The 25,969-nt window shown below is 41.2% G+C and overlaps 1 protein-coding gene and 1 long non-coding RNA gene across 2 annotated transcripts in view; one reads left to right on the top strand and one right to left on the bottom strand.

Annotated features, from left to right (window-relative positions):
• The window catches only part of LOC6042494 (rho GTPase-activating protein 190), a 77,856-nt gene extending 52,117 nt beyond the window's left edge, over positions 1-25,739 (top strand). Inside the window, 12 exon segments of the mRNA XM_038249231.1 lie at positions 3,864-4,170; positions 4,317-5,464; positions 5,852-6,304; positions 6,994-7,203; positions 7,205-7,662; positions 7,665-8,483; positions 8,629-8,673; positions 8,800-9,366; positions 9,422-9,822; positions 9,879-10,236; positions 10,299-10,581; positions 20,721-25,739. Coding sequence (XP_038105159.1) covers positions 4,021-4,170; positions 4,317-5,464; positions 5,852-6,304; positions 6,994-7,203; positions 7,205-7,662; positions 7,665-8,483; positions 8,629-8,673; positions 8,800-9,366; positions 9,422-9,822; positions 9,879-10,236; positions 10,299-10,581; positions 20,721-20,919 — 5,091 coding nt within the window. The 5' untranslated portion in view covers positions 3,864-4,020 and the 3' untranslated portion in view covers positions 20,920-25,739.
• LOC119765426 lies at positions 18,253-20,429 on the bottom strand. Its single transcript, XR_005276715.1, has 3 exons — positions 20,342-20,429; positions 19,988-20,262; positions 18,253-18,623 (listed from the first exon to the last, which is right to left on the bottom strand). It is a non-coding gene; the product is annotated as an uncharacterized LOC119765426 (long non-coding RNA).
• Positions 25,740-25,969: the final 230 nt, after the last annotated feature.

Here is a 25,969-nt window from a genome sequence, read left to right as displayed (position 1 = left end):
CCAGTAAAGGTGCTGGTTGTAACCCCAGTCCAAATCCACCCAACGTCAGCCGAATCGATTGGCAATGAATAGTTTAACCGGTCGAAAGTTTGCTGCAGCTGGTGTCCTCATTTGCCATTCCTGTTAATGGCTGCTACGACCTGTGGGTACAGTACCATCAGACCTTTGAAAATCGATTTTATTGAATCGACAGACTTGGTGACATTTTGAGAGACTAATGCAAATTTTGTAAAAACGTTTCGGATTTTCACCAAATTATCTCTAATACGCAATGTATGTTTGTTTCCTTTACCAATTCGAGATTTCTAACAATCCTCACAATCGAAGGCCAAAATACACAAATCGCTCGAGTTTAACAATAAGATTCCCATCTCCAGCATGTTCCCGCCAGCTCCGAAAAGTAAACTTTTCGCTTCAACTTACTATTCCATCAAATTTGTACCTGTGATGCAAATTGCTTCCATGCTCAGCATATTGATATGCTCTCCAGCCGGGGGTTTTCCCTCAAATAAAGCACATCTCCCCTGCCAGGAGCAAGAAGATTCCCGTGCACTCGGTGGCGCTTCTCTGTTGAGGGCACGTACGAGAACTGAATTTTCCCGCGTCAATGTTCGGAAAGTGCAACTTGACAGTCTGTGTTGAACGTTTTGTCTATATGTATTTGCACAACTTTGTGTGTGAAAATCGTTTTTTCTTCTTGTTTGAAGTTTCGGGGGAAGGTTGATGCCCCCCCCCCCCCTCTCTCTTCTTCACAGGGGGTAGCACACGGCATGGTGGTGATGTACGATTACCATCAGTTCAATTCCCAACGAAACCACATATCAGCATTAGTGGCTTTTGTGCAAACAGCCAGCCAACATCAGGGCTCACTTTGTGAGTGATCGCGAAAGGTCCCAAAACTGATACTGATGGAGAAAGAAGAGGGCAGAAAAACGAAAAACCGAAAAACCACCCACATTTTAGCACAGCTGCAATAAAATGAAAGGGGGGGGGGAGGCAAAGTTTGTCATGGGACGGGATTATGTGGGAATTGCAACATATGCTGGGTGGCGAAATTTACCCACGAAATTTCGCTCACTTTCGATTTGGGGAATAGACAGCTAGAGAAGCTTGGGACCGTGGGGAGGTTGTTTTGATGGAGGATTGAAGCATAGATAAACAGATGTCACCATCAGATGGCTTGTCACACGTCGAACGGTCAATCAGGATTAAGGCGACGGGGATGGTTTTGATTCGGAATGTTGTTTTTTATTCAATTGAAGGTATTAACTAGGTAGGTAATTTAACTAGATCTGCTACGAAAACTTCATGAACGAAAAAAAAAATATTTTCACATTGATAACAAAATTATCTAAAATTACTTGTTTTGAGCTTTCTTAATAACACCATTGATTTTTGGGTACAGTAATACGCCTACATTTTTCAACTGATGATATCTTGGAAACTATTCGTTGATTTCATTGCTAAATTAGTTTGAACATCAAAAACATGTATCTTCACTGGGCATTGGCAAACGAAAGGATAAAGAGCAGGGTTCGGTAGTAGCCATGGGGCATAAGATTTAATGAAGTTTTTTTCAAAACCTTTGTTTTTTATAATATTTGGAAAGTACAAAATAAGGCTTAGGGTTCGTTTTAAGCATCATTTTATCAAATTGCTATTTTTCCTAGATCAGTAGTGTCCCTACCAATGACATGCACCTATTACAAAGTATGATTTAACTTTTGGTTATTTTTGTTGATAGCTTTTAAAAAATCTTGTTCATGTAGGGCAAGTGTACCATATGGAATTTTAGTATGGAAAAAATTACGAATTGCTGAAACAACATATTTTATTGGGAAATAAATACATGAAAGTACTTAAAATCTGATAAACAATTGTTAAAAAAAAAATTCCCTACAAAATATAGTGATATTATGAAAATTTATTATTTATCATCTAAGTAATATTTTTTTTCGTAAAAACGATAAATTTTTTAGTAAAATATTATTATTTAATCTAAAAATGGAAGAAACCTTTCAAATACATTCTAATGGGAAATATACCCATTTTAATCACACTAAGCCGTTCGACCAATTCTCATCACTTTTGCCGTTTTCTGCTATTAAATCAATATTTTCAGATGTTTCAACAATGGAGAGTTGCTTGTTCCCTTTTTTTGAGCTATTTATTACTTTGGAACAGTTAAAAACACTTTATATAAGCTGTAATTAATGATCAAAGTGCTGATAGGCCGATAATAGAAATAGGCTGAGAAAGGGTATAGTTCCCCTATCTAAGTGATAACAGTTCTATCGTTAGCAAATTAACATGTTTTTTTTTTTCATGCATTGTTCCTCTTGCCCCAACGGGTTGTTCGTCTTGCCCCACTAGTTGAGTAGAACGTACGGAAAATCAAAAATTTCAAAATCATTTTTTACATAAAAAAAAGGATTTTTAATAACTTGTTCTAACAAAGTCTTAGTCAAGACCTAGAATAAGATGATTATCATAAAATAAGACAGATTATCTTTTTAATGGGTTATAACGAGCATTTCCTTTAGCTTGTTACACTTGCCCCACTTTCCCATACTGTGAACGGAGGGAGAGGATAAATCCCGAAATTACCGAGAGTACTTTACTCGTGGGATCATTTTCCAAAAAGTTCACCCTTCCAAAAAAAGTGTCGATACCGGGACTCGAACCCAAGACCTTCGGCTTAATGAACCGCGCTTTGGCCGTATCGGCCGCCTTGGTTCGGTGACTAAGTGGCGATCATTTGTCTATATAAACCACTCAATGGGATGCACTGTTTCAATGAACGAATGAACACGATTTGTTGTTGTTGTAAACGCGAGAGGTCTGTACTCTCGCCTAGAGGGTGACGAGCGGAAATTCCCGGGAAATTTTGTATTTATAAATAAATATTGAGCAAAATAGTATAAAATTGAATTATATTCTACAGGTACATAGAAAACAATATTCATGTATAAGATATATTTACTGATGTTCATTTTTTTAGATGCTGCTGTAAGGCCGTTGCAAATATTTTTCATATGGATTTTTTCTGATAACTGTAAATATTTCTTTAAAGAATATTTACAGTTGACCTTAAAAATTACAACAAAAAACAGTTTAATTTGTTGTTTTGAGTCGTTGTTTATCATATTGCGAAATTCCCGATGCTAGGAAATCATATATTAGCTATATTAGTTTTTTTTTACAAAAATCTTTTAAAAAATCACTCAGTGCGAATTAAGATTCGTAAATATTTTAAACTACAATTTCGAGTCTTAAAAGCTCAAGAAATGATTTTGTATTTGCAGATTCAGAAAAAAATCAAATGGTTGGTTGATGCCTTCCTCATTCCTAACGAAAAATGGGAAACACACTTGAATTTAAAGAGTTTCGGATCATGGCATTGATTTTGCAACTGAAAAAAATAGAAAAATAAATTAATTAAAAATTCGGTTCGATCCGGAATCGGGTCGCCTCTTTTCGGTTGATCAAATAGAAGACAAAAATATGTTTCGTTTGCAAATTGGTGCACTACAGCCCGATTGAGAGTCCATAGTCTAAAATTTTAGAGTCAAATTCAAAGATTAAATAAATATTTTTTTTCTAAAACAAAAAAAATAAAAGTAATCAAAATGTAAAATTCAATCTTTCTTTTATTCTTCATTTTCCAAATATGTATAATTTGACTTTTAACCTCAGTTCATTTCGAACAGTTAAGAAAATTGTGTTCGATAATCTCTTTATTCCACTTTTAACCTCGCACTGCTACCCTGCTGAAACAGAAACCAATATTTTACACCGCGCGAATTTATCACTGACGCAACCATTTCATTGCTCTCTTTTTGATCTTTCTCTCATTACGCCAGAATTATCTCATCAGAGCCAACGAAGAAAGACACAGACAGACAAAAGTTGCATCGCCGGGGCCAATCATCATTATCAACATTTGCATAAATTGAGCAGTGACCGCGCCGCCGCCACCGCCATCCCACCTGCCGCAGCCTCCGCCTCCGCCGCCGGATAATGAAACAGATCAATGTCGCCGTGGTCGGTGTTTCCGGTGTCGAGAAGGAGAAGGGTCAGCTGGGCGTGGGCAAGTCCTGTCTGTGCAATCGGTTCGTGCGGCCAAAGACCGACGATTACGCCATCGATCACATCTCGGTGCTGAGTCAGGTTAGAACGTCGTTTAAGGGCTACCAGCCCTCGTGTTGATGGATCTAGGGGCGTTTGACAGTTCAAAGGTTGAATTCGCCAAGATCCTTCAATGTTTGGTAATATAATTTTTCTTTATACTTTACTAACATTCCTTCTCTTAACAGTCCGACTTTAGCGGCCGAGTCGTCAACAATGACCACTTTCTGTGGTGGGGAGACGCACGCAAGACGTCCGACGAGGGCGTTGAGTACAACTTCAGCGTGGTCGAGCAGACCGAGTTCGTGGATGATGCCACCTTTCAGCCGTTTAAGGTGGGAAAGATGGGGGAGCCTTACACGAAGCGGTGTTCGGCCATTCGGCTGAGCTCGCAGGAGAAGCTCAAGTACATTTGCAAGAACCAGCTGGGGTTGGAGCACGAGTTCGAGGAGATCGTACTGCCGGAAGGGCGGTTCGTAGTAGATGGATTCGTGTGCGTGTTTGATGTCAGCATTGTGCCGAACCGAACGGTCGAGAAGCAGGTCGAGTTCGTGACGCACATCATCAACAATGTCCTGAAGAACAAGAAGCCGGTCGTGCTGGTTACCACGAAGAACGACGATGCCAGCGATTCGTACATCCGGGAAGCGGAGAAAATCTGCGCCCGGAAGGAGTACAAGGGACAGATCGTTATGGTGGAAACGTCCGCCCACGAGAGCATTAACATCGACCAGGCCTTTATCGTGCTCGCCCAGATGGTCGACAAGGCGAAGCAACGCTCCAAGATCGTATCGTACGCGGAAGCGGCCAAACAGCGTACAGACCTGCTGAATGCAAGCTCCGAGTACGTCACACGATTAATCCGCACGCAAATCACCGACCATCGGTCGATCTGGACCAGCTCCTCGAAGAAACTCGCCAACCACAAAGAGTGGAACGACTTCCTAGAGTTGTTCGGCCAGGAAGCCGGTCAGCGCATCTTCCGGCGGCACATCAAGAAGCTCCGCGAGGACTACCAAGCCAAGAAGCTGCAAAGCTACATGGACTCGTTCGCGTGCGTCCTGCAGGAAATCCTGCCCGACATGAACAGTATTAACATGGAGCTGGAGACGTTCAGCGATTGGCAGCTGATACGGAACTACTTCCGGAACCACGTCGAGTACGAGCAGTATTTCTTTGACGCCGTCGAGCGCGGTGGCAGCTGGGCCGAACTGAGCGACATGAGCGATATGGAGGACGAAAGCCGGATACCGTTCGACATCCTGGACACTCCGGAAGCGGAGACGGTGTTTAAGAACCACATGAACGCCCTGCAGCAGGAACAGAAGCGACTGGAGTGAGTACCGATGGATTTTGTGTGTTTGTGGTAGACCTTGTAGGAAGGCTTGGTGGAGGTGGCTTCTTCCGGGAGCAACCTCCACCACCTTCGCTTGATGTGCAATTGGCTTGTGATGAATGCCACTTTTTCCAAAACTTGAGCGGCTTTGTAGTAACGTAATTTGATCGTGTGGATGTGAGCATCAGCGTGCGTTTGAATCTAACTAAACTCTTTCTCTTGTATTTACTCCCTGTCTTGGCTTGCATTGTGTTGTGACTGATTATTAAAAACTGATTTCAAAACCCTAAAAGGATGCCAAAGAGGTGATTTTGAGTGCATGACCTTAACGTGGGCGCCCCCAACTAACTCGAACTTTCTTTTCGTCCCACCCCATTCGAAACACAGATGGAAGAAGCAGTTCAAGAAGCTGCTGGAGGAAACCGGCTACGTGACGCCGGGCAAGCAGCTTTCGGAGGTACGCGTGCTCTTCATGGGCCGCGAGTGTTTCGAGGCGCTATCCGAGCACGACTGCCAGCAGATCTACGACAACCACCAGCGCGAGCTGATCGAGACGGCCAAGCACAACTTCCAGGAGCTGCTGATGGAGCACGCCGACCTGTTCTACCACTTCAAGAACATCGAACCGTCGGGGACGATCACACAGAACGACATCAAGGAGATAACGGACGTGCTGCAGGAGGATCTGCGGTACAAGCTGCTCGATCGGCTCGATCAGGACCGGAAGCTGATGCTGTTTCAGCATCTGGGCTTTGTGCACTGCCCCATCCGGGAGCACTGTCCGGCGTTCCCGAACTGTATGGATGCGCTGATCGAGCGGATACTGCTGGCGAATCAGAGGTAAGTGCTCTGTTCATATTTTCACTCGACAATCGACTTGGGACGTGAGATTCAAGTACCTAAAATATCACGACAGGAAGCTTGCGATGGCAACGCGACATCATTGCAAAATATTGGATTGACACCGCAGACAGAGCCCTTCGAACTGATTCGAAGTCTTATTGTTCGCGATCATGATGTTTTCGCTCTTTGTCAAACAATCAACTGACAGTTCATTTTCTGTTTGGCAAGTCGACTGAACGGCTGTGTCAGGGATGCCACATTTGAAGATTTTCGAGCACAGGCTCAATGCTCAAACGTATTGTTTTGCCATGTTATTCGATGATTTTTAATTAAATGAATTACTCACGAAAAAGATAACAATGTTTTGCTTCTTTTGCCAAAAACAAATTTGTAAAATATTTTTTTGCCATCAAGTTAAACTCATTTGCGTTTTTGTGATGTGCCCGAAAATCTTCAAAATCTGGCATGCCTGGGCTGTGTCGACCAATCATGCGTTTGACAGTTTACAGTTTACACACATAATGCGGAACACACTGAATGGTTACTTTTCGAGTTTAAATTAGTGCTGTCAGGGCAGGATGTGAGTTCAGTTTAACGACATTACACGCTTATAATTTTTCACTGCACTTGATTATACATTTATTTCTATTTTTTCAATTAAATTTTAAAATTTAATTTCTCACCAGCCTACCAAACCCCCGCTTCGCCCAGAAAGATGGTCAACTGCAGCTGAACCTGATCGTGATTGGGCTGGACTACATCGCAAACGACTTCATAGACAAGGTGCACCAGCACTGCAACGACAACGGCGAGTACATTGTGGACGGGCAGATCTACGGGCTGAGCATCGAGACGATCAACCGGGAGAACGATTCGTTTTCGTTTGATCTCGCGTCAAGGGTTGATCTGTTGCTACTCGAACCGGCAGACGTTTACGTACATTTACGAGATACTGGATCGGCTGCTGCTGGACAACATCGACTTTAAGGACAGTGTAAACAACCTGCACATTGTGTTTATGAGCGACGAGAAGAACAGTGAGAGCACGTTGCAGGCACTGCAGAGCGATGGACAGTCGTTGGCGGAGCGGTTACATTGCGTGTTTATCGACGAGAATGAGTTTTATGCTTCCGGTCAGGAGACACGCTTTGTGGAAACCACGCTGAACAGTGTGATCGACTCGATTCCGTTTGAGGATCTGAAGTACGGGATGAACCTGGCTGATTGTCCGGACTTGCGCATCATCATGTGTAACTTCTGTGGAGATCCATTCTCTACGGAGAACATGCTGAGTTCGATGATGATCGAGCAGTCTTGCATCAATGCTGGCGAGCGGAACATCATTTTCGAGATGTTTTGGGTGATTCAAAGCGGCGCGTAGAACTTATTCTGTCATCGTACCACGGAGCGAACGCGTTCCGGGATGATCTGATCCACGGGTTCATCCTGCTGTACTCCAGCAAGCGGAAAGCTTCCCTTTCGACGCTGAGTGCATTCTCGCTAAACATTCCGAATCTCCCGATGCAGATCGTTTCCGTTTCCGAGCAGGGTGGAGTGAACGCATTCTTCAACAACGAAATGGCCCAGATGCTCATCACCGAGGGTAACTCGATCGCGGACAAACTCCGGGCGCACTTTGCCACCGCTTCCGACGAGGACAACCAGTTTAAGTTTGCCTCGTTCGCGCCCTTCCTTAAGGAAGTTTGGGACAAGAAGCCCGAGATCGAGCACGCCTTCAACATGGAGGAACCGCTCACAATCGATTCCGGCGAAGGCACGATGGAACATTCCATGCATCATCACCACCAGCAGGCTCCGCAGCCTCCACCGCGGTACGAAAGCTATCTGATCAACGGATCGGCAACGACGTACCGCAGCCAGCACCAACATCCGCACGCACAGCAGAAGATGTTGTTCGACAACCGATCGGTCAACTCGCTCGACGATCTGGACAACCTGAAGCAACACCAGCAGCAGTACTCCAACATGTACTACTACGAAGACAGCAGTGATTTTGACAAGGGTGGCAGTAACCAAGGCTTCCAGATCTACCCGCCTCCGACGACGCCGCCAGAGCCGGCTCCACCAGATCACTTGCTAACTCCTTCGTCGATCCTGCGCCAACTGAAAGCCAACACCGTGTCGCAGTCACAGAGCAGCCTCGAGGAGATCAACTGTAAGTATCGACAACTGCTACTGTAACAACTCTTACACAAACTAACTGCGGTTCAGCGGTTCCCCATACGCATTGTACTAATCCGGTATCCTGAAATGTCTCTCCCTTTCTCTCTTGTTTCTGGTTCTCATGCGCATTCACACAGCCGATGTCAGTGGATCCAAGGATTCGATCAACACATACGACTCAGGTTATTACGCTTTAAATTCTCTAATACATCTTTTCATACCGTACTAAATGAAGTGGGGAAACGGGGTTGTGGAAGTTACCATCTAATCTTAAAGAGGCTAACGCTTGTCTCCTTGATCGATCGCAGGTTGGTTAGACGACGGCTTCCTGATTCCGAAGCAGGACAACAAGCACAACGAGGACATGTGGAAGAATGCCAACACGCACCACGCGTTCACAACAGGTAGGAGGCCCAACCAGAGTTCGTTCGCGAAGAAGATCCGTCCGAAGGGACCGAGCCAAACGCTGAAGCAGCCGGGCAAGCTGAACCTGAAGAGTTTCGCCATCGTGAACGAAGCGATCGCCCGGATGAACCTGGGCGGGGACGGACAGCAGGCAACGGGCGCCGGTGGGCAACCCATGACCGAGAAGGAGAAAAAGAAAGCCAAAAAGCTGCTGCAGCAGCAGCTGGAGAACGCTCCACTTGCGGCACCGGAGGACGACAGCGAGGACTACGAGGACGAAGCCGGCTACGAGCAGATCAACGATGCGTTCAGCGATGCGGTGAACAACGTGGCGAGTCAATTATTTACCACCTTTTCCGGTGGACAACGGCAACCGGTGGACGTTGTCGGCCAACAGCAACAGCAGCAGGCGTTGGCAGATATGGCCGGTGGCAAAGCCAAGCTGAGGCAGCGACGCGAGAAGGAGCAAAGTGAGTGTTATTTGACAAAATGTTATGAGGACTACGCTAACACGGTGCAATTAAGCTTCTTCTCTGTCCACAGTATTCAACATTCCAGAGTACTCCGACTCGGAGAGTGATTCCAGCTCGTTGGAGCGAAAGCGCGGTACGGACGGCTACTCGAAGATCAACCGAAAGCCGCAAGCGCACAAGCGACACCGCAAGAAGCGCGCCGCAATCCCGGTGCAACCGCCGAAGATCCCGCTGGGTCCGTTCGGCGCGGGCGGTGGTGCCAGCGGAGACGGTGGCGTCGGACCTCCGATGATGGTAGGCGTTCCGGGAGGGGGTTCACTGGGCGCAGCGCTTGCAATGCCCATGATGTACCAGAAGCTGAAGAACGAGAAGAACATCGGGCTGGACAAGGACAAACAGGAGGACGAGTCCAGCATTGACGTGTCTTCGCCGCGGGACAACAATTCACCGATTGTGAGTTCAGTCAGTATTTAAGTTGATGCTTGAAACTGACTTTTTTCTATCCGCAGTTTGGCGTCTTGCCGAAGACGGGTGACCGGGAAAAGCTCATCACCAAGCAGAAGAACTGGTTCGGCAAGGAGATCGACAGCAGCAAGAGCAGCTCAAAAGAATCAAGAGTCGGCGGAGGCCAAGAAAGCGGCCGCAAGGGCGGCCAAGACTAGCGGTAAAAACGCCAAAATGCTCCGCCCGCGATTCCGCAGCAACCGTCGCTGGCCAGCTTCAAGCAGTCGGACAAGAACCTGGTGCCGCTGTTTGTGGAAAAGTGTGTCAAATTCATCGAGCTCGAGGGACTCGACTCGGAGGGCATCTACCGAGTGCCGGGCAACCGGACGCACGTCGATCTGCTGTACCAGAAGTTTGAAGAAGGTAAGGAGTTAACGGAAACCAAAGTAATCACTAACGCTAATGCATATTGTGTTTCAACGCAGAGGTCGACGTGGACATCGAGAAGCTGGACATTCCGGTGAACGCTGTCGCGACGGCGCTCAAAGATTTCTTCGCCAAGCGACTGCCGGCCCTGTTCAGTGCCGACATGATGGCCGAGCTGGAGGAGATTGCCGGATCGCGGCCGCTGCAGGCCATCAGCAGCAGTCTCAGCATGGAGGTGAAGGCGGACCGAAGCTGCAGGTTGATTTCGCTGCGCTCGCTGCTGGGGCGGCTACCGCCGAGCAACTTTGCCATTCTCAGCTTCATCTTCCAGCACTTTGTGAGGTGAGTTTCATTTCCTTAGAACATTTCAAGTCTTGTGGACTTAGAGAACTACTGGTCTTATCACCGTTTTGTACATTATACACTTTGTACTTTGTGTGGAGCGATACACCCTATTGCGATGTATGTGAGCGCACTCCATTGAATCGAGTCGAATAGACCCCTCGTACGACGGGCTTGACGCAGCCATGCACTGACAGATGTGAGTCCGCACCGATTCTCCCTTCTTGTAAATCGAACATATCTGTTTTCCTTGACAATCTGTTGTTAAGACGCTGTCGTGACTTGAGCGGTATTCACTCCAAATTTTCGGAAAATCTTCCGTTTCGGATAAGAAACACAAACGCGTCTTTTCTGGCCAAAGCAAAACACACGACTGATTTATTTCTTGTTTGCTCACACATACATCTTCAACTTCTCTCTCGGCTGACCTGATCTCTCTTATTTCGCTAACTCTCTCTCTCTCTCACTCTTCTCTACCACACTCATTCACTACATCCTCGTTCTTCCCTACTCTTATTTTTTGTCTTTTTGTCTTTGTGTCTTTTTTCACTACTGATTTTATTTTGGATTCATATCTTATTAATTAATAATAATCACAAATTCAACTGCAACCTAATGCTCAGCATGGTGTTCGTTGGTATTCTGGAAACACTGCTCATCCCAAGATTCAGTATCGGCAGCTCCTTCTCCGGTATCCTTGATCGAGGTTCATGCAAGTCAAAACCCTAACGTCCATATGGTTTCCTGCAAATAAAAAAATAAAAAAACGAAATACTCCAAAGCGCTCGTGTTATAAATTGATTGAATAACACACAAGAAATTATAACCTACAATCTTCCCACAAAATGGGTTTGAGAAACAAAAATACTTTACCAATTAGTCCATTAATCGATATCACTATTATTATCCTTTTTTTGTTTACATTTTCCTTGAAATCCAATCATAAGCTCAAATTTTAAGTCTTGTAGGCTACGAGCCAATCGTTTCCTAAATCTTCACCTCAAAAAGATTGAAAGTCTAAGTCTTTCAAAAACAAACGATATTTTTTTTTTGCATCTTCCCTGAAATCCAATCATGAGCTCAAATTTAAGTCGTGTAGGTTACGGGCCTATCGTTTCTCAAATCATCACCTCAAAAAGATTGAAAGTCTAAAATTCTTCACCAACTTCAAAAACAAACGATATTTTTTTTTTGCATCTTCCCTGAAATTCAATCATGAGCTCAAATTTAAGTCTTGTAGGTTACGAGCCTATCGTTTCTCAAATCGTCACCTCAAAAAGATTGAAAGTCTAAAATTCTTCACCAACTTCAAAAACAAACGATATTTTTGTTTTTGCATCTTCCCTGAAATTCAATCATGAGCTCAAATTTAAGTCGTGTAGGTTACGAGCCTATCGTTTCTCAAATCGTCACCTCAAAAGATTGAAAGTCTAAAATTCTTCACCAACTTTCAAAAACAAACGATATTTTTTTGCATCTTCCCTGAAATCCAATCATGAGCTCCAATTTAAGTCGTGTAGGTTACGAGCCTATCGTTTCTCAAATCATCACCTCAAAAGATTGAAAGTCTAAAATTCTTCACCAACTTTCAAAAACAAACGATATTTTTTTTTGCATCTTCCCTGAAATTCAATCATGAGCTCAAATTTAAGTCTTGTAGGTTACGAGCCTATCGTTTCTCAAATCATCACCTCAAAAGATTGAAAGTCTAAAATTCTTTACCAACTTCAAAAACAAACGATATTTTTTTTTTGCATCTTCCCTGAAATCCAATCATGAGCTCCAATTTAAGTCTTGTAGGTTACGAGCCTATCGTTTCTCAAATCATCACCTCAAAAAGATTGAATGTCTAAAATTCTTCACCAACTTCCAAAAACAAACGATATATTTTTTTTTTGCATCTTCCCTGAAATTCAATCATGAGCTCAAATTTAAGTCTTGTAGGTTACGAGCCTATCGTTTCTCAAATCATCACCTCAAAAGATTGAAAGTCTAAAATTCTTTACCAACTTCAAAAACAAACGATATTTTTTTTGCATCTTCCCTGAAATCCAATTATGAGCTCAAATTTAAGTCGTGTAGGTTACGAGCATATCGTTTTATAATCATTTCTCCAAAAAGATTAAAAATATCTGAAATCTTCCAACAATAGGTTTGTTTCTTTATTATTTGTGTTTTACATCTTCCTTGAAATCCAATCATATACTCAAATTTAAGTCGTGTAGGTTACGAGCCTAACGTTTTTTAAAACATCACCTCAAAAAGATTCAATATCTGAAATCCTTAACCAATTTGTCCAACAATCGATAAATCCCAGTTTTGTAGCATCTTCCCTGAATTCGAATTATGAGCTCAAAATTTACCCATAAATTACGCTCAATTATTGCTGGAGCATCAAGCTCAATGTATACATAATTCTTCCTCTATCCTTCTACAGGGTTTAATCTCAAAGTATCCATAATCCACGCTTTACCCTCTGAAGAGACTCAAACAAAAATATGATAATAAACCAGCCGGTTTTTTTTCGTGACGACTTTCGCGGCACGCTCACTTCAACTGTTCTGGACTAATATTTGAACATGGCGTATCTCTAAACAAGTTTTTTTAAGAAAATGATTTCAGACTGCTTATTTTGTCGTTTTAAACCGAAACAAGGCAAAAACTAGATTTATTTAAACTATACGCCATTTTCAAAAGTTTGGCTAGATAATATCGAAGGCCGCCATCTTAGGCCCACTGGGCCCACAAAAAGAGGTACACTCAGTTTGTATGGGAGCTGTCAACATACTCCCGGGCTGTAATAAACGCTCTATCTCACTGGGGATTCAAGCTCGAAGTATCCATAATCCAAGCTCTACCCTCTCGGGGGACTCAGGCACACAAATGCAATAGTAAACGCTCTACCCTCACAGGAAACTCAAGCTACAAGTATCCATAATCCAAGCTCTACCCTCTCGGGGGACTCAAGCACAAATATGCATAATAAACGCTCTACCCTCACAGGGGACTCAAGCTACAAGTATCCATAATCCAAGCTCTACCCTCTCGGGGGACTCAAGCACACATATGCATAATAAACGCTCTACCCTCACAGGGGACTCAAGCTCAAAGTATCCATAATGCAAGCTCTACCCTCTCGGGGGACTCAAGCACACATATGCATAATAAACGCTCTACCCTCACAGGGGACTCAAGCTCAAAGTATCCATAATGCAAGCTCTACCCTCTCGGGGGCCTCAAGCACACATATGCATAATAAACGCTCTACCCTCACAGGGGACTCAAGCTCAAAGTATCCATAATCCAAGCTCTACCCTCTCGTGGGACTCAATCACACATATGCATAATAAACGCTCTACCCTCACAGGGGACTCAAGCTACAAGTATCCATAATCCAAGCTCTACCCTCTCGGGGGACTCAAGCACACATATGCATAATAAACGCTCTACCCTCACAGGGGACTCAAGCTCAAAGTATCCATAATGCAAGCTCTACCCTCTCGGGGGACTCAAGCACACATATGCATAATAAACGCTCTACCCTCACAGGGGACTCAAGCTACAAGTATCCATAATCCAAGCTCTACCCTCTCGGGGGACTCAAGCACACATATGCATAATAAACGCTCTACCCTCACAGGGGACTCAAGCTCAAAGTATCCATAATGCAAGCTCTACCCTCTCAGGGGACTCAAGCACACATATGCATAATAAACGCTCTACCCTCACAGGGGACTCAAGCTCAAAGTATCCATAATGCAAGCTCTACCCTCTCAGGGGACTCAAGCACACATATGCATAATAAACGCTCTACCCTCACAGGGGACTCAAGCTCAAAGTATCCATAATGCAAGCTCTACCCTCTCGGGGGACTCAAGCACACATATGCATAATAAACGCTCTACCCTCACAGGGGACTCAAGCTCAAAGTATCCATAATGCAAGCTCTACCCTCTCGGGGGCCTCAAGCACACATATGCATAATAAACGCTCTACCCTCACAGGGGACTCAAGCTCAAAGTATCCATAATCCAAGCTCTACCCTCTCGGGGGACTCAATCACACATATGCATAATAAACGCTCTACCCTCACAGGGGACTCAAGCTACAAGTATCCATAATCCAAGCTCTACCCTCTCGGGGGACTCAAGCACACATATGCATAATAAACGCTCTACCCTCACAGGGGACTCAAGCTCAAAGTATCCATAATGCAAGCTCTACCCTCTCGGGGGACTCAAGCACACATATGCATAATAAACGCTCTACCCTCACAGGGGACTCAAGCTCAAAGTATCCATAATCCAAGCTCTACCCTCTCGGGGGACTCAATCACACATATGCATAATAAACGCTCTACCCTCACAGGGGACTCAAGCTACAAGTATCCATAATCCAAGCTCTACCCTCTCGGGGGACTCAAGCACACATATGCATAATAAACGCTCTACCCTCACAGGGGACTCAAGCTCAAAGTATCCATAATGCAAGCTCTACCCTCTCAGGGGACTCAAGCACACATATGCATAATAAACGCTCTACCCTCACAGGGGACTCAAGCTCAAAGTATCCATAATGCAAGCTCTACCCTCTCGGGGACTCAAGCACACATATGCATAATAAACGCTCTACCCTCACAGGGGACTCAAGCTCAAAGTATCCATAATGCAAGCTCTACCCTCTCGGGGACTCAAGCACACATATGCATAATAAACGCTCTACCCTCACAGGGGACTCAAGCTACAAGTATCCATAATCCAAGCTCTACCCTCTCGGGGGACTCAAGCACACATATGCATAATAAACGCTCTACCCTCACAGGGGACTCAAGCTCAAAGTATCCATAATGCAAGCTCTACCCTCTCGGGGGACTCAAGCACACATATGCATAATAAACGCTCTACCCTCACAGGGGACTCAAGCTACAAGTATCCATAATCCAAGCTCTACCCTCTCGGGGGACTCAAGCACACATATGCATAATAAACGCTCTACCCTCACAGGGGACTCAAGCTCAAAGTATCCATAATGCAAGCTCTACCCTCTCAGGGGACTCAAGCACACATATGCATAATAAACGCTCTACCCTCACAGGGGACTCAAGCTCAAAGTATCCATAATGCAAGCTCTACCCTCTCGGGGGACTCAAGCACACATATGCATAATAAACGCTCTACCCTCACAGGGGACTCAAGCTACAAGTATCCATAATCCAAGCTCTACCCTCTCGGGGGACTCAAGCACACATATGCATAATAAACGCTCTACCCTCACAGGGGACTCAAGCTCAAAGTATCCATAATGCAAGCTCTACCCTCTCAGGGGACTCAAGCACACATATGCATAATAAACGCTCTACCCTCACAGGGGACTCAAGCTCAAAGTATCCATAATGCAAGCTCTACCCTCTCGGGGGACTCAAGCACACATATGCATAATAAACGCTCTAAGTCGTTTTTTTAATCGTTTCCACCGCTACAAAACAGTAAAGTATTGTCCTTTTTAGAATTATCCTTACATGATTTGGTATACTTAATTTTTGTCGTCACTGTGTCGACTCAACTAGTTCAAAGATTGTTCACATTTCATACTTCATACTTTATAACCAACTTAAATCATAAAGAATAAGACACTTTTTCTAACATTGCTAACGTAAAAAAATATGTTGTTGTATTTAAATAACTTCAACTTCAAATCAATCCAATGCCAGAACTCTCACCATTAGCTGTTCAACACCATTTGATTAAACAACAATGACTCATTTTTTTATTTAAAATTATTCTCTTATATATACTCAAAACAAAACATAACGACACCACAACGAAATACATTAGTTCTGTTAAGAAACAACAATAAAACTCAACAACTGTATTTTTATACAAGATCCTTCCATTACAGCACTGGTTCTACAAAAAAATAAAATGTTTGCCTAACATCGGGCTGACATCGGTCCGACAGAAGAGCATTCTCTATACGGGGACCAACACTCGAGTCGGCCCCACATCGACCAAAAGTTGTACTACCTTACCTTAGCGGGAAAAATCGAACGAAAACGCTGCAGCCACGGCGTTTCCTTGTGTGTGTGAAACCAATCAAACGGGACACCGCGGCCGACTGCAGCCATGACGTTTCTTTCTACACCAAAATATTTACGATCGAATAGAGCTATCTACGTGCGTATGTATTGCGTGTACGTACACGATGGATTTTTAGGTTAAAATTTGTGGTCGCCAGCAAAAACAAATGGTAAGCTAGTGTGCGTGAGATCAGGCTTAGATAACTCTATGCCGGAAAACACGACAAAGTTACCATCAATCAAACAACAAAAATTTCACCGCTGCAGCTTTCTGTGCTCTGCCTTCAACAGAGGACGCCGACGCCATCATGGTTTGCAAACACTTCACAACAGCCAAACTAATAACTAAAATCACTAAGAACAACAAAACTTATTAATATCTTGATAAAGTATCGCGGAGGGAGCGCTGATTGCGCCATTGTCGTGACTTGAGCGGTATTCACTCCAAATTTTCGGAAAATCTTCCGTTTCGGATAAGAAACACAAACGCGTCTTTTCTGGCCAAAGCAAAACACACGACTGATTTATTTCTTGTTTGCTCACACATACATCTTCAACTTCTCTCTCGGCTGACCTGATCTCTCTTATTTCGCTAACTCTCTCTCTCTCTCACTCTTCTCTACCACACTCATTCACTACAGACGCCTCTCGTTTACATTAGACTAATAGTTCAAAATTCTAGATTTTCTTACAAATTCGGTGTCTTTTCGAAGCTGACCTGTACCTGTTTTGATTCTTCTGATTGATTATCCAAGCGACAACTCGAGTACCTGTCAAAACCAAAAACAACAACACCCCAGTTAACTCAATCCGAATTCTGAAACGGAATCTAATTCGTGTTCGAACCAGTTGTTGCGTTTGAAACGGAATTTGTATACGATTCTAATTAGATTCCGTTTCAGAATTCAGATTGATTTGACTGGGAAGTGTTTTCCATAAGACGGCATAAGAGAAAGTTTCCGTTTGAAACGGAATTTGTATAATATTCTAATTAGATTCCGTTTCAGAATTCGAATTGAGTTTACTGGGTCTGCACTGGAAACCCTTCTGTCAACACCCCAGTCAATTCAATCGGAATTCTGAAACGGAATTCAATACGAGTCGTTTACGTATTCCGTTTCAAACGCAACAACCGGTACGTCACGGAATCGGCATTCAGTTTCAAAATTCCGATTGAGTTAACTGGGACGTTGCTATGCAACCATGCTGTCAGTTTTGACATTCCACGATTCCACCTTTTGTTGAGGCTGTCAGTTGTGTTTATCACTTCCCTGACTGAAAAGTCCGTCGGACGTCCGTCGTTTGTCGTCCGTGCAATCGTACGACGTCGCACGACAATGTCGCGCGACTTTCGCACGAATGTCAGACGTTTTTGCACCAAAATGTCGTATTTGTCGTACGATCGATAATCGAAATTGTTCGACATTGTCGTACGACATTCGACCGACGTCACACGGTTTTGTTATTTAGGATGTCGTGCCTTTGTCGTGTGCTGTCATTTAAGTATTTTGAGGTTATTTTCAAAATAAAATTCACTTTGTTTATGTTTTTGATTATTTTTATTCATTTGTATTAGTTTGCACTGGCCTGACACTTTGTTTTTGAAATATTCACTATCACTGCAGCCATACTTTTCTTAATTTCGCTTAGTGACGGGATTGGCCGTTGCACAAGAAGGAAATACAAACCGACTCCTTTTGGTCCGACGATGGCCAACCACTTTTGGAAAGGTTCTGCTTGTCTACCCTTCCAATGTTCGAGTGCTGCCCCGTGGGAAGTTTGTCCACCTCGATTCACCCGGTGGATGTTCTCGGCCGAAAGTATCTCCAGGAAGAAGACTGAGTTTTGATAATTGCACTTTTGAGATTCCGCTAGAAGTCCAATACCACCAACGCATTTTCATTGTCCTTTTCCTCTTGCTGGTCCACGTCCAGCAAAAAGCACTCTGGAAACTGTTTGTACAGAGCTGGAACGAATAAAATAATTTAAAAAAAATTGCAGAATTCAAGAATTTAAAAATATTAAGACATGACGTGTTTTATAAATATTTTGCATTTCAAAATTTTGAGAAAGAAAGATTCATGTTTTGAAATTTTAAAAGCTGACTTTCATTAGAATTGTTGGGTTTAAAAAAATTAAACATGTTATGTTTGATTTTATTGTGGTTAGCAGTGAGGTTCTGATGTATCCAATGACAAAAATAAATATTTTCAAAATGCCGTTGCAAATATTTTTCAAAGTTAATATCAAAGTTCATAAATAATATTTATAAAAAAAACCCCAAATAGTTGAAATCACAAAATTGTAAAACATAAAAATAGATAATTTTAAAAACTTATTATCTAGTTTATTATTGTATTTTTTAGAATTACAAACCTCAAGATATTAGGAATCAGAAATTTTAAAAATGTTATAATATTAAAATATTAAAACGAAGAATTTTGAAAGTATTAAGACTTTCAGGAATATTAAAACTTGAAGAATTAAAATACAATTTTCCAGAATATCAGAATGTAAGCACTTGTTTTTAGGATTTTCAAATACTAGATTTTAAGAGTTCTGTAAAGCCGAAAATTTCACAATTTTAGAATCTATGAATGTAGGAATTTAAGAATTTTATTATGTTTGTAGTTTGTGTTTATGTTAGTAGTTTAGAGTTTAAGCATTTTTTAATGCCAAAATATATGTTATCTTGAGAATTTTATTAAAACTAGGAACATTATTTTTTTTCAAATTCTCATGATTATAAATAACCTTGAATTTTCCGTGGAATTTTCTCATTTCAAGATTCAAGGGTTTTTTAAATTATGCAATTTGAAGAATTTTAAAAGAAGCAAGGAATTGTGTAAATTTAAGAATTTAAGAATGTTGGAATTTTTTAACTTCAAATTTTTATATTTTTTTTTTGAATTAAAAATAAAAATTTATGGAATTTTAGATTGATAGTTTTAGGAATTTTAGAACCTTCGATTTTTTTTAATTTAGGATTTCAGAAGTTAAGAATTTTGGAATTTTAAGAATTTTTAGTTTTCTATTTCAGAACGAAAGAGTTATATTTTTTATGTTTGGATTTTAAAATTTTAAATACATCATTTACCCTCCAAACTTTAAAAAAACTTAATCTTTTTAGAATTTTTGAAATTAGGATTTCAGAAGTTAAGTTAAGAATTTTGAAATTTTAAGAATTATTAAATGAAAAAATCTTAAATTCAAAATTGTGTAATTTTAAATTGAATATTTTTCTTCGTCGAATTATTAGTTTTATGTTTATGTTTTGTTTTGCGTCATACAAACGCACTCCCAATACACCTCATCCAAAACACTACTCACCGGTTCCATTAACAAATTCTGGCTGTTTAGAAACGTCGCGGGACTTTATTATTCCGTCCTCCTCCACCTTTTTATTCACGCGGAACAGTGATTTACTCCCGAGCTTGAATGTTCTGTTTCCGACACATTCAACACTCGGAAACTCCTTCTCCTTTGGGAATGCAACTTCCGCGGAAAGCAAAACGCCAATCCGCTTTCTCAATCGCAGACCGATTCCTTCCGATACCGGAACATGGCCCACCGTCTTCGTCCTTCACAGCCACGACAACCGAAATCTGGAAATCCAGAACATAAGACTATGATTTGGCCGTTCACCACTCCAGCCGAAACTTTCCGGAAAGGTACACAACTTACCTGTCAATCGGTCAAAATCCTCCAGTAGCCCAACAGCAACGACAACTGGTTCAATTTGGTTGAAATCAAGTCCAAACAAGATCAGCTAAAGAGAACTGTCAAACTGTTTGCGTCGACGAAAATCGTGACGTCGAAATTAAGGAAAATCGATGGAAAAAACAATGTCGCGCATGTCGAGTGTTTGTCGTGCGTTTGTTGTCCTTTCGACCAATCGATATCGAAACGGTAAAATCAAAACCGTGCGACAACTCGTACGACGTGCGACATTTTTCAAACAGGGTTCGTGCAGCTACACTCTAAAATAGTGTTGATGACAACTGATTACTATTTAGCCATCACAAATTCTTACACAACGCGTTTCAACTTTGCTTCCGCCCAGGGTCTCCGAGAACTCCAAGCTGAACAGCATGGACAGCAAGAACCTGGCGATCTGCTGGTGGCCCACGCTGCTCCCGATTGAGTTCACCGACATGATGCGGTTCGAGACGATGCGGCCGTACCTGGAGGACATCGTGCAGACCATGATCGACCAGTTTCCGTTCCTGTTTTGCGGCGAGGAAGCATTCGTGATGGTTTGATGCGGCGCCGGCGGCGGAGTGACGAACGACGATCGCGAGTGAGTTGTTGATTAGTTGTTTAGTTTATTCGTGTTTTTTATTTGATATTTTTACGTTTATCCGCGTAGCGAGCGAAGATTTTAGTACTTTTGTTTTGTGGATGAGAGTCGTCGGGAGCAAGAAAATGCGTTTTGCAGTACGGACAAATCTTGAGAGCATTTTTAGGGTTTTGAGTTTTAACAAAGAGTGTTGCGTACAATTTTAGCTAGGCATTTAGAAATCAAGTCAAATGTTGCAAATTTTATCTTCGGTTAGCTTCCGGAAGAGGAAACCTTAACCCCCACTCTGTTCACACAGCGGATGAACTCTAAACAGCAAGTGAAAATATATAGTCGTGTAATTATAGTGTAACGCTTTACGAGAAGGTGAAAAAACAAATGCGATATGGTATGTTAGGTAACGAAAGATGCTTATAATTGTTTATGTCTTGTAATTTCTAAAAATGAAAATTAAAAAAAACACGCAATTCGATCCAAATGAAACGAGCATGCAATTGTGCTGATATTTTTTGTCCATAAGTGGTATATTTATTGCTTAAGATGTCAAGCTTGAGCAGCATCATATATTTTTGCCCTTCTAGTTTGGTATTTTGAATTTTGCCCCACTAGTGCTGGGCTTTAAAGTTAAGGATTCGCTACTTATTCCAAACAGTAAAAAAAAACAAAACATCAACATTCTACAGATTCAGAGATATTTTAGCTGGTTTATCAGTGTATTTGAGCAAAGTATGAAACAAATTGTATATTTACCTATGTATATTTTTAAGCAACGGCAATGCTCGAATAGTAAAACAAACACACACACACAAACAAGTAATCATCGGAATGTAGAATGTCACTAAATATTACCGTAAGGAAATTCAACAAGTTTGTGGTGATAAACGTATGTAATAATGGTTTTGTAGGCTTTAGTTTGACTCGTGACGACGAATTGGAATACGCTTGACCAGTGTTGCGTAAATGTCCGAATTTTAGCCATCTTTTCAGTAGGTAACCCTTCTCTTTAAACTCCATTTACCTTCTTATGCTCTACCCAACAATAAATACTTCCAAATCAAACAACTTTACGTTTTACAGTTGCAACTCAAAACCCAGCATTTGACAGGTCGTTATGGCTAATATTTACCCAAAATTGGGTAATTCTAATGATCGTGTAACCTTGCTCACCTTTGCTATGTTTGCTTTGGTTGTTTGACAGATCAAGGTAACCAATGCCAAAGGTGCGCTAACAAGGCCTGTCAAACGGAAAGGTAAGAGCCACGCGTGTAAAACGCCAACTCAGACGCTGAGACTAACGAAACGTGCCATCTTTTTAGAGTCCCAAACAACGAATCCTTTTATTATATTATTTTTTCCACCCCTTAAAAATTTCCTCAACGAGAGAGACTATGAACTAAATGACGCTTCCGTTAACGCGAACCTATAGAACGCTATATAGAATGATTTCATCCAACATGAACACGTCCTTCCTTGTGTAGTAACTAAAAACAAATATTACTCATTTACTTATCGCAAAAAAAAACATATTTATAGACACCACACACTAAACAGTGATTGTAGAAACGAGTGACACAGTGAGAGACAGAGAGAGAAAGTGATGCGCTTCTTATGTATTTTTTTAACGTTGGTTTACAGTTTTTATTTTCTACAAAACGATGATTTTAATTTGATTAAAACACCGCAAAACTAGAATGTAACGCAAACAAAAAGAAAACACACATTACGAAGTAAGTGAAAAAAAAACAAGTGTGAAGGCAAACAATTCTCCGTTCTTTAGATAGCAAGTATTTTTTAACAAATGAAAGAGCAGCGAGCCGCGCGAGAATCCCGTAGAATTTACCAATTGAAGCAAAACCAGAATTAAAAGGCCTGGTAAAATCTAGTGTGCGTTGGATTATTAATGAAGAAAAAGGAAACAAGTGCAAAACTTTAGCTCGCGCAGGTGCGCGGGGAGTCATAAGAAACGAATCAATTACGTGAAACCAAAACAAAGCATAAACACTGCATTGAAATAAAAAATTATTGCAAAACAAATAAGAGAAATACTAAAAAACAAACAAAATCGTGTTAAATGTGTATAGGTGTATAAATAAATCGTCAAGTTGAAAATTTTTAAATCAGCATCAAATAAAAACAAAAACAAACACAAATGAAATGGCAAAATCTGTGAACTGTGTGTAGAAAAAACGTTCGGTTTTGTGTTGCGTAATTTTGCGACCGAACGTGGTTGAAGTTATAAACGAGTAGAAAAAAAAAACTCATGATTCCAAGTCCTAATTTGATCAATGTGATATTGTAAACGCATAGAAGGTACACACACACTCACACAGACACACACACACAAAGGGCGCGGTGAAATGGAGAAAAAAGCTTATGCAAAGGCCAAAATCAGATCAAAAATAGTTTGAAAAGCAGTTCGGCAGAATTGGGATACAAAAGCTTGAGAGGTTAATGGACTGAACTTGAAAATTTACTTTGAAGAAAAAAAATCGAGATTGAATTAGATTATATACGATTGTAGGTACTCTCAATTTCTTCAGATTTTCCATTTTATTATTTTTTTCAAAGAACCAATAAAACACAATTGAAAAAGAAAATTGAATCCATTTTATAATTGAAGATCATGTTTTGTGATTTCACATTTCTCCAGATTATATTTATTTAAAATTTATTTAAAAATTGTTCTTTTCGCGTCAGCGTGTAAAACGAAAACAAAAAGCTGTCAGTGACAACATGTCCCCAGTCAAATCAATCCGGATTCTGAAACGGAATTTGTATACGATTCTAATTAGATTCCGTTTCAGAATTCGGATTGAGTTAACTGGGTCACTTTTCAACTACACGGTTATGCCGAACGACTAATTTTGGACTTTTTCTCAAATTTCCTCTACGTTGAACCTAATTGAACCTATTTGAAGATGTGAATTTGGAATGTTTTTTTTTCAATCTTTATTTTTTTTTAATTTTATGGTTTTGTTTTCATAATGATTGAAAATTAATTGCTTGCTACATACGTTTTATTCAATTGATGTATGCATTGTTTTTAGAAGTTAAAAACAATTTGTTTTATTATTTCAGAAAACGTAAAAATGTTGTACAAAATTGAACGAACTTTAAAGAAAAACAAAAAATCTAGAAATGAGTATCCATGTGTAAGAAAACCCGAGACGCCATGTGTGTTATTCTTGTAGCTTTTTATGACAAACAAAACTGAACTGCTTGTGTAAAATGTATCGTGATGTTAAAATCAAAACCAAAATTAAGAAAACAAAAATCGCAAAATGCTGCAACCGACAACGCAAACGCACACACGCCGATCAAATTGGTTCTTTCAGTGCAAATGTAGTGTGACAAGAAAGAGAAAGAGAGAGAAATAGCGAAAACCCTAACCTCTGAACTACGAGGAGCAGTAACTGAAAACTATAGTGATTGTGATTGTAACGTAACCCATCTCACGAGAATGATTTTCCTCCTCAGTAAACTCAGAAATTTGAAGAAAAAAAATCCCACTCGGTTAGAATGAATAGAAACAGAGAAAATCCTCACAGAAAGAACAAGAACAAGTTACCGCAAACGATAAAATCAGAATGTAAAACGGAAAAGTAAATATTTTCACAGGAACTGAAAGTTTTGCACCCTCTCCAAAATCATCTCTTTAAAAAATAAAGATATTGGTGTGATATACTCGCCATCCGGAACGAACACAAAAACGACGGCCATTCTGTCCACCAAAACAAGATGGCGGCCAGGTTTGACAGAACACAAGCGCAATAGCAGGGCAGTTTGCGTGAAACACCCAGATCAGTAGTAATAGTGGAACGACAAATGAAAGTACTATTTAATACTGATAAACCAAACAAGTTGTAAATTCGTGTCTTGATGCAACCAAAATCTCGGTTTAAAAAATATTGAAAAGATAAAAAACGCCAAAACCAATGAAGCTCATTGTTTTCTCCCCTTGTCATCGTTTTTGTAAGCAATCGGCTAGTTGTTCTGAATAAACAAAAAAAAGTAGCAAAACACCTACACCTTACACATAAACACACATACACTCACCCAAGAATGTAAACAAGCATTGGTTAGAGTAATAAAAGAAACTTGTCCTCTTCCCCTAATGAAATCTCCTCGGCATGAGCACCAGCGAAGCCAAGAGGTCCTTCATTTTTCCTTTCCATCGTTTGTGCACAAAAAACTAACGAAAAAAATGTCACAAAAATGAGTAAAAATAAACTAAATGTTGTTACACTCTGTATTCTAGAAATTACGAATGAAAGAAAAGAATAAAAACCTTAACAAAAAATCGATGTAACACGAGTTGGCACACTTTTCTCTAACAGTTTCCGTTTTTTCCCTAAAATAGTGCGCGTTTGTTTAACGTGAAAAGGTTGCGGAATTCAATTATCAAGAGTTAAAAAAAAAGCCAAAAACACACTCAAAACAACAACAACAAAAAACAACTAGATAGAAGCGACATTAAACCGAACATGAAAAAATAATAAACAAACAAAAGAAATCCCCCGTCAAAAAAGGAAACATTCTGTTAGTTGTTCCCCCCGCGCAAAGCCAAGAAAGTTCTTGTTTTTTATTCCATCCAACCGACTTGAACAAAAACGAGATTAACATGTGCGGCAGCAGCAGAGAAAGAGCAAGGATCTAGGCGAAGCAAAAAACAAGAATCTTCTTTACTTGCTAGCTTTTTGTAAGACGTTTTTAACAAAATGGAAGAAAAATCGCAAAAAAATGAACAAAACTAGTATTGAATGTGTCAAAGCAAAAAAAAAACTGGTGGAAATTGTTTAAATATATGAATAAAAATTAGACAAATGGAAATTACTTGAAATAGACTGAAAGAAAGACTCTAAATCTGGGGAAACGTTTGAAAGGGGCGGTACGACATTTTGTAGAGTCGCAACCGCAACCGACACGACATTCCGAACGCAGCACCATCGCTGCCGATCATAACCTCCCAACTGACCTCATGTCCGCTTCCGTCGTGTCCTGCTCCGCGCCTC

The sequence above is a fragment of the Culex quinquefasciatus genome, chromosome 1, assembly GCF_015732765.1.
Source record: "Culex quinquefasciatus strain JHB chromosome 1, VPISU_Cqui_1.0_pri_paternal, whole genome shotgun sequence".
Classification (NCBI taxonomy): Eukaryota; Metazoa; Arthropoda; class Insecta; order Diptera; family Culicidae; genus Culex; species Culex quinquefasciatus.
Note: the sequence above shows the minus strand (reverse complement) of the source record. Positions and strands in the feature narration are given on the sequence as shown.